General features: G+C 36.6%; 1 protein-coding gene across 15 annotated transcripts in view; it reads left to right on the top strand.

Annotated features, from left to right (window-relative positions):
* Positions 1 to 12,475, top strand: part of SUGCT (succinyl-CoA:glutarate-CoA transferase) — a 747,747-nt gene that overhangs the window by 106,132 nt on the left and 629,140 nt on the right. For all 15 annotated transcript variants that reach the window (XR_011501704.1, XR_011501660.1, XR_011501715.1 and 12 more), the window contains one exon: positions 7,714 to 7,857. Coding sequence is in view for 12 of the 15 variants with exons in the window: in XM_070504514.1 (XP_070360615.1) it covers positions 7,714 to 7,857 (144 nt within the window). In the remaining 3 variants the exon portion in view is untranslated. The remainder of the gene's footprint in view (positions 1 to 7,713; positions 7,858 to 12,475) is intronic.

Genomic DNA, 12,475 nt, shown 5'->3' with positions numbered 1-12,475 from the left:
GTCATGATAAAAATAAAAATCATTCTGGGGCTGGCCCTGTGGCGGAGTGGTTAAGTTGGCAGGCTCCACTGTGGCGGCCCAGGGTTTTGCTGGTTCAGATCCTGGGCACTGACATGGCACCGCTCGTCAGGCCACGTTGAGGCGGCTTCCCACATGCCACAACTGGAAGGACCCACAGCTAAAATATACAACTATGAACAACAAAAAAAACAAAAAACAAACAAACAAAAAAAACACATAGCATTGAAGATTGGACTGGTGGTTACCTTTGGGGAAGGGGGGGGAGGGCAAAAGGGGTGATTAGGCTCACATGTGAGGGGATGGACTATAGTTAGTGTTCGGGTGGTGAACATGATGTAATGTATACAGAACTTGAAATATGATGTACATCTGAAAAAAATAAAAATTAAAAAAGATAAAAAAATATACAACTATGTACTGGGGGGATTTGGGGAGAAAAAGCAGAAAGCAAAAAAATAGATTGGCAACAGTTATTAGCTCAGGTGTCAATCTTTAAAAGAAAAAAAAATCATTCTACTGTCAGTGTCCAGAAAAATTCAGTAAAATAAAAATATTACTTGATTTTTAAAAGTCTACATATCGGTTTAAATCTACTTCTTCCAGTAAGTTATGATGAGATTTTAGGGCACATGTTTAAGAAGGTCAGTGAATTACCCATTTTTCCTCAAATGAGGGATGAGTTCTTCTACCCATTGACATAAACCCTGCCATTTATCCCAGATTTGATGAGAAGGGACACCCATTTTGTGTTGTCACGGCCGCAGGGCGCCACTGGCGCTCCCGCGTGGGAGGGAGTTTTCATATCTTGCACGTACACAGCCCCGTCTCCGATTCTGTCTACTTACACCTGGGAACACGTAGTCACTTCACAGCCACAGCGTGGTTCTCTGTGGGGTTTCCCGTTCACTAAATGGTAATTAATTTTCACTTCTTTATTCCTCTGGCATGCTGACAATTCTTAGATGACAGGAGTTTGATTATGAGGGCTTTCCAAAGTATGAATATAGCCACCTCTGAATTATCCTAGAAAATGAATTGTATGTCTTCTCTGGTTATTGCTACCAAACAGCCTTGAATGAAATGTAACTTCTAGAGTTTCCACTAAATGCATGTTCTTTAGTAGGCCTTTAAAAAGATTTTTTATATTTAATTTAATTTTTGTTTATTTCTATTTTTCTGCTTTGTTTAATTACCAGCATTATAATGATATTGTAAAAAATAAAACAGCTTTATAGAGACATAATTCATTTACTGTACAGTTCATCCATTTAAAGTGTACAATTCAGTGGTTTTTAATATATTCAGAGAGTTGTGCAAGCAGCACCACAATCAATTTTAGAACGTATTCATCACCCCCAGAAGAAACCCCGGGCCCATTAGCAGCACTCTCTATTCTGACCTTCTCCTTTCCCCCTGGTTCTACTTGTTTGTCTCTATGGATTTGCCTATTCTGGGCTTTTCATCAAAATAGTATCATATAATACGTGGTCTTTTGTGACGGACTCCTCAGAGTTTTCCATGTTGTAGCATGTGTCAGTGCTTCAGTTCTTTTTGTTGCCTAAAATATCCCGTTGTATGGCTCTACCACATTTTATTCACTTACCCATTGATGGACATTTGGGTTACTTCCACTCTTAGGTCATTACGAATAATACTGCTATGAAAATTTGTGCATAGGTTTTTTGTGAGGACATATGTTTTCATTCTCTTGGGAATACACCTAGAAGTGGAATTATTGAGTTATATGGTAATTCTATGTCTAAGTTTTTGAGGAACTCCCAGACTTGTTTTCCACGGTGATTACACCGTTTTACAATCCCACTAGCAATGTATAAGAGTTTTGATTTTTCCACATCCTTGCTGACACTTGTTATTCTCTTTCTCATGATAGCCATTCTAGTGGTTTGATTTGGTTTTGGTTTGCATTTCCCTAATGACTAATGATGCTGAGCATCTTTCAATGTGCTTATTGGCCGTTTGTATATCTTCTTTGGAGAAATGTGTATTTAAATCTGCTGCTCTTTTTTAAATTCGGTTGTCTTTTTATTGTTGAGTTGTAAGCTCATTGTGGTTTTCATTTGCATTTCCCTGAGGGCTAATGATGTTGCGTATCTTTTCGTGTGCTTAATGGCCATTTGTAGATCTTCTTTGGGTAAATATCTGTTCAAATTCTTTTCCTATTTTAAAAAAATGGGTTATTTATCTTCTTATTATTGAGTTATAAATGTTCTTTATAAATTTTGGTTGTAAGTTCCTCATCAGATATGTGATTTGTAAAAACTTTGTCCCATTTTTTTGGTTGTTTATTCAATTTCTTGATGGTTTCCTTTGAAACACACATCTTAAATTTTAATGATGTTTCATTTATGTATTTTTATCTTTTGTTGCTATTGGATGTCATATCTAAGAAATCATTGCCAAATTAAAGATCATGAGGGTTTACTCCTATATTTTCTTCTGTTTTATAGTTTTAGTTCTTTTTTGTTTTTTTGAGGAAGATTAGCCCTGAGCTAACATTGGCTGCCAATCCTCCTCTTTTTGCTGAGGAAGACTGGCCCTGAGCTAACATCGGTGCCCATCTTCCTCTACTTTATACGTGGGATGCCTGCCACAGCATGGCTTTTGCCAAGTGGTGCCATGTCGGCACCCAGGATCCGAACCGGTGAACCCCGGGCTGCCGCAGCAGAACGTGCGCACTTAACGGCTGTGCCACCGGGCTGGCCCCTATAGTTTTGGCTATTATGTTTAGGTCTATGGTCCATTTAGAGTAAATTGTTGTGTATGATGTGAGGAGGGGTTCAACTTCATTCTTTTGCATTCTTTTTACTATTTTTTGAAAAGATTGTTCTTTCCCCATTGAATTACCTTGGTATGCTTTTCAAAACGAATTGAAAGTAAGTTGGAGAATTTCCATTGTCTGTATATCTGTCTTATGCCAATACCACATTGTCTTGTTTACAGTACCTTGTAGTAAGTTTTGAAATTGGGAAGTATGAGTCTTCCAACTTTCTCCTTCTTTTTCTAGATTGTTTTGGCTATTATTTGTCCCTGAAATTTCCATATGAATTTTAGAATCAGATTTTATTTCTTCAAAAAAAGGTACCTAGGATTTTGGTAGGTGAAACTGCATTGAATCTATAGGTCAGTTTGGGGAGTATTGCCATATTAATAATATTAAGTCTTTTGATTCATGACAATGGGATGTCTTTCCATTGATTTAGGTCTTCTTTAATGTCTTTCAACAATATTTTGTAGTTTCCAGAGTATAAGTTTGTACTTCTTTTGTTAAATTTATTCCTAAGTGTTTCATTCTTTTTGATGCTGTTATAAATGGTTACTTAATTTCCTTTTTGTTTTGTTGATCATTACTGTGTAGAAATACAATTTTTTTTTGTATATTGCCTTGTGTCTTGCAAACTTGCTGAACTAATTTATTAGTTCTAGGAGTTTTTTAGTGGATTCCTTAGGATTTCCTATATACAAAATTATGTCATCTGCAAATAGAGTTAGTTTTACTTTTTTCTTTCCAGTCCAGATTTCTTTTCTTTCTTTTTATTCCCTCATTACACTGACTAAACCTTCCAGTATAATGTTGAATTGAAGTGATGAGGGCAGCCATTCGTGTCTTGTTCCTGATATTAGGGGGAAAGCATTCAGTCTTTCATCTTTAACTATGATGTTAGCTTTTTATTTTTATGTATGCCCTTTATAAGATTGAAGAAGTTCACTTTGTTCCTAGTGTGTTGAGTTTTATGGAATGCTTTTTCTGCATCTGGATGATCATGTTGCATGTGTCCTTTATTCTAATGATATGGTGTGCTATGTTGATTGATTTTCAAATGTTAAACCAAACTTGCATTCCTCAGGAAAATCCAGTTGATCACGGTATGTAATCTTTTCCATAGATCACTAGACTCAGTTTGCTAGTATTTTGTTGAGGACCTTTTTGTGTTCACATTCATGAGATGTTGGTCTGTAGTTTTATTTTCTCTTGATGTCTTTGTCTGGCTTGATCTCAGGATATTACAGGCCTTGTAGAATGAGTTGAGAAGTGTTCTCTCTTTCAGTTTTTGGAAACATTTGTGAAGAATTAACATTGATTCTTCTTTAAATGTTTGGTAGAATTCACCAGTGAAGCCGAAAAAAAAGCCTGTTTTTTTTTTTCCTGTTTGAAGCTTTGTGATTACTAATTCAATTTCTCTAATTGTCATATGTCTATTCAGTTTTTCTATTTATTCTTTAGTCAATTTAAGTAGTTTGTGTATTTTTAGGAATTTATCCATTTCATCTAGGTTGTCTAATTTGTTGGCATACAATTGTATTCCCTTATAATCCTTTTTATTTCTGTAAGGTCATTAATGATGTTCCTTCTTTCATTCCTGATTTCAGTAATTTGAATCTTCTCTCTCTCTTTTTTTTCATTTCTTGGAAAATTTAGTTAAAGTTTTGTTTTGTTGATCTTTTCAAAGAGCCAACTTTTCACCTTGTTGATTTTCTCCATTGGATTTCTATTCTCTATTTCACTGTTTTCTGCTCTAATCTGTTTTATTTCCTTCCTTTTGCTTGCTTTGAGTTTAGTTTGCTCTTCTTTTTCTAATGTGTTAAGGTGGTTATTGATTTGAGATCTTTCTTCTTTTTTAATGTTAAGTATTTACAGTTCTAAATTTTCCTCAAATACTGCTTTAGCTGCATTCCATAAATTTTGGTATATTGTGGTTTTATTTTCATTCATCTTGAAGTATTTTCTAATTTCTTATGTTATTTCCTCTGTAACTCATTGGCGTTTTGGGAGTATGTTGTTTACTGTCTGTATCTTTTTGAGTTTTCCAAACATGCCTCTTTTATTGATTCTAATTTCTTTCTATTGTGATCTGAGAACATATTTTGCACAAAATCATTCCTTTTAAGTTTATTTTAGCTTATTTTATGTCCAAGGATATGGTTTGTCCTAGCAAATTTTCCATGTGCACTTCCAAATGTGCATTTTGTTATTATTGGATGTAGTGTTTAATAGATATCTCTTAGGTATACTTGGTTTATGATGTTGTTTAAATATTTTATTTTTTTGATCTTCTATCTAGTTGTTCTATTCACTATTCATATTTGAAGATTGAAATCTCCTAATATTATTCATGAAGTGTCTATTTCTCCCTTCAAATTTGTCCCTTTTTGCTTTTCATATTTTGGCATCTCTATTATTGGGTGCATATATGCTTATAATTGTTATATCTTCCTTATGCATTGACCTCTTTTTCCTTATAAAATTTCTCTTCTTCTCTAGTAACTTTTTTTGTTTTCAGGTCTATCTTGTCTGATGTTAATATAACCACTTCAGCATTCTTATGCCTGCTGTTTGCATGATATATCTTTCCCCATACTTTCATTTTCAGCCTATTTGTATCCTTAAATCTAAAGTGTGTTAGCAAGACTCTTTCAATTAGTGTTTCGCTAAAATTAATTGGCACAAATTGTCATTTTTAACAATGACAACGTTGTCTCCAATATATGGGTGACAATGTTTATTCAATGTTCATACATCGCAGATTATTACTCCTGATAATGTGCTGATGTTTTTAGAATATTAATGAGGCATGTTCCCTCTTTTTCAGAAAATTTATAGTGAAATATAAAGGATTTACTATCTTATTTATTCCTATTGGTCTGAGAAGTATAGCAGATAAAATATGATTATATTCCTATTATAGTGAGAAAGCAGATGTCTATAAACTTAAATTTGAACTTGTCTCCAACTTTTAATTCATTAAATAATCTTAAATCTCAATGATAAAATTAATTTTAAATTTACTGATTCAAGCCACTGCAAGTTTTGCCAATAATAATAGTTAGAAGTCTGCCAGAAGTTTCCAATTTTCATGACAATATCTTCCTTGAAATTGTGTTGAAAAGCAGGGACAAAAGTTTAGTCACTGTTTAGTCTCACTTAGGTTTGTTTTTTTTTTCGAGGAAGATTAACCCTGAGCTAACATCTACTGCCAATCCTCCTCTTTTTGCTGAGGAAGACTGGCCGTAAGCTAACATCTGTGCCCATCTTCCCCTACTTTATATGTGGGACACCTGCCACAACATGGCTTGCCAAGTGGTGCCATGTCTGCACTGGGATCCAAACCAGCGAACCCCGGGCTGCTGAAGCGGAACATGCGCAGTTAACCACTGCACCACCAGGCTGGCCCCTCACTTAGTTGTTTTTTAATGTTATTTACCTTTCTTGTAAGATGATTAACATAGTTTATGGATGGGCTGCAGAAAAGGAAAGATTAGCTTCCAAAGACGACTGAAGTGTAGCAGGAGTGAATGAATAGGGAGGTGAATGAGTGAATCCCTCAACGGAATAAAATGTGAAATGTAGGTCTTTTTATGTATTCTGTGCAATGAGAGGCTTAGCAGAATTCCAGAAAGTGAAAAATAGGAACTGCCTGACCCAACAATGACTGCTATTAACGTTGACGATAATTGTGATGGCTAGTTTTTATTGGGTACTTCTTGTTTGCCAGGCACTGTTCTAATATCTTTACATATGGGTTAATAATTGGATTGTCAGATCAGACTGACCTGAATCAAGATTCACCTGTAATTTCAAGGATACAAGCAATCAAAAAGCACAGGAGAAGCAGAGCCAGGTCCTGGACGTTGAGAGAGGCCCCCAGAGACTTTCTTCCCATGGTAGACAAAACGGTCAATCCGAGAGCAGTAGATAAGATCTCTAATTAAGTACATGGATTACCTCATATAACAGGGAATATTACAGGCTGTGAAACATCTCCATTTTATATCCAGATAGTGGCATAGCTCATGCCCCATGCCCCATAAATGTGTAGATTCTAAGTTTGTTTACCATAGTAATTCTAAACTTCCTGCTAAAAGCCTTCTATGTATAAGTACTCTTTTTTCTTTTTTTTAAGCAAATACCATGGTTATTAGTAATAGTTATCAGCGTGCTTATAAGGAGATTAGCCCAGGTCTTCTACCTTCTTCTTTCCTGGGAGAGCCTCCTAACCAACAGGGAAAAAATACTGCTTTAACTCTTTCCTCTCCAACAGATTAACTCATTTATTTTATCTTTATTGTTATTTTTTGTTTTTGAGGAAGATTAGCTCTGAGCTAACATCCGCTGCCAATCCTCCTCCTTGTGCTGAGGAAGACTGGCCCTAAGCTAACATCTATGCCCATCTTCCTCTACTTTATACGTGGGACGCCTACCACAGCATGGCTTACCAAGCGGTGCCTGTCCACATCAGGGATCTGAACTGGCAAACTCGGGGCCCCCGAAGTGGAACATGTGTACTTAACCGCTGTGCCACCAGGCCGGCCCCAAATTAACTCATTGAAATTCAAATTCAATTATTTACTTTTTTAGTACAAACAAGGCAAAATATATGAAGAAGGAATTTCAGACATGTTTTAAAAAATCTTTTATTTCATTTGGTTTGTTTTAGTTTGTTGGTAGAGGGTGGGGTAAGAAATATGGTAAATATACAGTTAATATAGATATATTATCACCACCAAGAGATATCTGCAATAGCAATTAGTTCTATTTCTTTCGCGCGTGTGTGTGTGTGTATGTGTACATCATATACAATTCTTTCTTCTATTTGACCTTAGGATATTTGAGAAATCATTTGATGTTTTAATTTTCAATTTTCTCTGTTTTTCTCAACCCTACTCTCAAATCAGGATGGAGATCCAGTTCGTCCAGGAGTGGCCATGACTGATCTTGCCACTGGCCTATATGCATACGGAGCCATTATGGCTGGATTGATACAAAGATACAAAACTGGAAAAGGACTGTTCGTTGATTGTAACCTACTGTCATCTCAGGTACCAATCCAAATAACATTTTAGATAGTGGTGTATAAACATGTGTCTGGGTATGCTCTTTCATATCAAATCCTATGGTCATATGTGCACAAACAAAAAACAAAACAACAGACAAAACTACAATCAACCACAGCAAAAGCTGTTCTGTTTTGGTATACTAAATTGTTGTCAAATGAAAATAAATGGACCATGAAGATTTTGTCATAGTATAGATATTGCTGTTGAACCAGAATTTTAAAGACCGTTTTTATTAGAATAGGTCTATTACTATTTGTGAGACAAGAATACAGATGTTTCTATTTTATTGTCACATGAGCTCCATAACTTCTTTTTACCAGAGTCAGTTTCTTCACCTTTTTTGTGCTATGGACCCTTTGAGTAGTCTGGTGAAGTCTGTGGACCTTTCCTCAGAATTATGTTTTTAAATGCATAAAATGAGATACTTAAGATTACAAAGGAAGCCAATTATATTGAAATACAGCTATTTCAATGTAAAAACCCGTTTTGTGTTATAATAACATATATGATTTTTTACTAAGACATTAAGCCACAAGATCTGTCAGTGGGTCCAATAACTACTGCAATTTTGAGGTAGTATTGAGCATAAATGATATCTGCAATAACTATAAAATGATATGAAAATATGTGTAATATTGATTGATGATCAAATCATACATCCTGCTAATACTCCTGTGGTTTGTTGCCTGCGTTCATAATTGAAGAAAATGCTAAATTTTAGTTAGAGGTTGATGAAAATAAAGATATAACTTTTTTCCATTCAAATTAATTAGTTCCCAGAATTCTATGGAAACATAGACTTCAGATTAACAACCCATGGTTTAGATAGTTATCAGCTATGTTATGCTAAATACTAAACTGGTGGAATAAAAGGGTTAACTTACTCTCAAATTGACATTTTGCTTCCTTCGTACTGGATCAGACCCAGATGCCGTACCATATGTGGAAGTTGATTCTGAATAGATAATTTTTCAGGGATAGAAAAAAAGAAAATATCTAATTTGTGCAAGGAGACATTTTACTGTGGGAAAAATTGCTTTATAGACAGAGACCTCAGTTGGGAATTTCAAATTTAAATGACATACATGGGAAAATAGTAAACTTGGAACACTACTTTGGAGAATTTTTTCTCTTAGACAAAATTAAGGAGGTATACAAGGGTAAAAAACATCAATATGGTCGAAGATGAAATATTACATATGGATTTTCAACACTAGCTTTGAGTCACAGTCAGCATTTTGATGGTTATGAAAAGGGTAAAAAAATTCTCTCCAAATGAATGATGTAGCTTCTTAACAGAGAAACACAGATGTTAATTGTGGGAAGAAGCTGAAAGTCTTTTCTACTCTCCCCTGATTTTATAGCTGTAAGGAACTTGAGGTAGGTTAAGTAACTGACTAAAACTTGCACATCCAATAAGTATGGAGGCCATGGAACTTTCATGGATGTGTGACCTGTGCAGTCACAGAGGGCCTTAAGCTTAGTTTAAATGTTCTGCTGTTACTGCTTTGAAATTCTTAATAATTTTGGTACAAGAGGCCCTACATTTTTCATTGTGCACCAGTACTCACAGATTATGTAGCTGGTCCTGGATTTGGGACTCTACTTAGGTCTCCTGATCTCTACCTAGACTGCTTTACTTACAATACATCAATGATTAATTAATTAGCTTTGGAAAAAATTCTTTTATAGTTTATTATAGAATTTAATTCTCTTCTAGCACCCAACACAGAGATTCACAATGTGGAGGTGTGTGGTTCCTTGGGGTTAGGGGTGGAAGTGGGTAGAATCACTGGTAGGGCTGTTTCAAAGTGAGGAATACGGTAAGGGCAAATTCATACACACATACGTACATTCCAGCCATTTTGGGTGTGTGTCTATATTTGTTGTTTATGTTGCTCCTTGAGACTCTAAGTTCCATGAGCGCAGGAATAATGTTTGTTCTTGCTTACAGTGGTATCCTCAAAGCCCAGCCCAAGCCCAGTATTTGTCAAATAGCAGGCTCTCCCAATCTTCTGTGATTAATGGGAGAATCACTGTTTCAATGGTTATGTCTCATAGCCCTTATGTTTTGCATTTGTTTTTTGGGCTCTTTCTTTGCTGAGTAATATTAGCCCCGAGCTAACTTCTGTGCCAGTCTTCCTCTATTTTATATGTGGGTTGCTGCCACAGCATGGCCAATGATTGGTGTAGGTCTGTGCTTAGGATCTGAACCCATGAACCCAGGCCGCCAAAGCTGAGTGTGCCAAACTTAACCACTAGGCCACGGGGCTGACCCCTCATATCCCTTAGGTTTGCTGGGGAAGATTAGGAAAAGGTAGAAAACCATTGACTTAGGATAAGTACTTGATAAACAACTAATGATGAGATGATTTGCTTTTGGCACACATGGTATTAGTGATTTAGCCTATGGTGCTGTAGCTAATCCAGTCAAAAGTTGCTAAAATTATAGTGTGTTTAAGGCTCATTAACTACCTTTTTTTAAAATTGATATATAATTGACATATAACATTATGTTGGTTTCAGATGTACAGCATAAGGATTTGGTATTTCTATATATTGTGAAATGATCGCTACAATAAGTCTGGTTCTCTGTCACTGTACCTAGTTACAAACTGCTTTTTTTTTGTGATGAGAACTTTTAAGATCTACTCTCTTAGCAACTTTCAAACATGCAATACAGTATTATTAATTATAGTCACCATGCTGTACATCACATCCCCATTACTTAGTTATTTTATAACTGGAAGTTTCTACCTTTTGACCCCCCCCCCCCACCCATTTTGCTCACGTTCCCATCCCTTGCCTCTGGCAACCACCAATCTGTTCTCTGACTCTGTGAGTTCAGTATTTTTTAATTTTTTTTTTTAGATTCCACATGTAAGTGAGATCATACAGTATTTGTCTTTCTCTGTCTGACTTATTTCATTTAGCATAAAGTCCTCCGGGTCCATCCATGTTATCACAAATGGCAAGATTTCTTCTTTTTTATGGCTGAATAATATTCCATTATGTGTGTGTCTCACATTTCTTTTTAATCCATTCATCTATGGGTGGATGCTTGGGTTGTTTCCATATTTTGGCTATTGTCATTAACTACCTTTTAACAATTAAAATCCATTTTTCCTTATTTTAGAGCTATGCACTTTCATGTCTACTATTTTATGTGATCTTCATAATAATCACTTGAGGTAGGTAGATAAAGCAGGAACTTTTATTACCATTTTACTTTTAAGGAAACTGAGTTTAAGAGAGGTTAACTTGCTTGAGCAGTAGAGTCTCAGCAAGACCTCTGGTTTCGGACATTCTGACTGGTTCTCTTCTCCCTCCTTCCTGAAGGCAAAAGCTTTGGCACTGAGGGACAGGCAAGCTCCAGCTCTCCTGGGTGAAGCTCCAGGGGAGAAGGCACTTTGAGTAAGAGGCAGAGGAAGCCCAGGAGCGCTCCGTAACAGGGAAGCACGCAGTGAGACTGCCCCCTCCCACCCCTGGTCGAGTGTGCCAAGAGCCGCAATAAGACAGTGCTGCAAAGTGGGCCCTTATGGGTCATTATCTAATCGTGTTCAGACCCAGTGAGTGAAAACTATCATGGAATTTAACCTGGAGGACAAGTATTTCTGTTGAATATGAGAATTTTGAGAAAAATAGGATTTGGAGTCATGGGCTGACTGGATTTTTTTGCTTCAGCTGGAGTCAACTGAGCACTCACTGTGTCCCGGGCTCTGTGCTAGCGAGGCCTGGAGTGAGAGGCACACAGCTATTCCAGGCTCAGTAGTAGAGGCAGCCAGGTCGTATGGAAGAGTTGGAGGTGATATATAGTTCCTTTATAGGGCCTCTAACAGGGTGATAGAACGTGGTTGGGCCAAGATTGTTAAGGGCCTCATATGTGTCATGCTTAGGAATCTGGATTTTAACCTCTCAAGGCTTCTGTTTCTCTGTCTATAAATTCTGTTAGGTGATGGTCTTTTCAACCAAAGACTATGTCTCGTTGGATACTTGCCACATTCAGAATATCCTCTAAGCTGTGGACAGTATTAGAGAGTTTCAAAGGACAGTGGTACATATCATGATGGATGCAGACGCCTACCTGAAGTGCAGGGCAATGTGTGATAGGAACATTTTCATTCTCTGGACCCACTGCAGTCCAACTCTGTTTTTCTTGGACTCTTTGCTTCTACTCTGTTCCTTGTCTCTGGACTCTCTCTATTCTTCTTATGTGAGCTTCTCTAGCCTTGGGCATCTCTTTCCTCTGTTTGTCTTTTCCTCGCTTGTCTTTCTTCTTCCCTGTTTTCATTCCTGTTCTGTGCTCTTTGCTTTTCTCTTTGTCTCTCCCTGTCTCTCCATCCTTCGTTATGTGTGGCTAAAGTTGTAGCAGTTCTAGTTACAGATCTTACATCCTTTTACCATACCACTCAGGAAAGTTTCACAATCTTTCACTAGTTCCCACGGAAGAAAAAGGAAGTTTCCTTTCCTTGAAGTTCCAGAAAAGAAGCCCATATATTTCATTGGGTTAAGTGACCATTCCTGAACGGACTAATGAAGGCTGAAAGATAGAATATACTGATTGGCTTAAGCCCTTCTTGGGCTTTACTTCACCCAAACC

The sequence above is a fragment of the Equus asinus genome, chromosome 1 (genome assembly GCF_041296235.1).
Source record: "Equus asinus isolate D_3611 breed Donkey chromosome 1, EquAss-T2T_v2, whole genome shotgun sequence".
In the NCBI taxonomy this organism is placed as follows: domain Eukaryota; kingdom Metazoa; phylum Chordata; class Mammalia; order Perissodactyla; family Equidae; genus Equus; species Equus asinus.
Note: the sequence above shows the minus strand (reverse complement) of the source record. Positions and strands in the feature narration are given on the sequence as shown.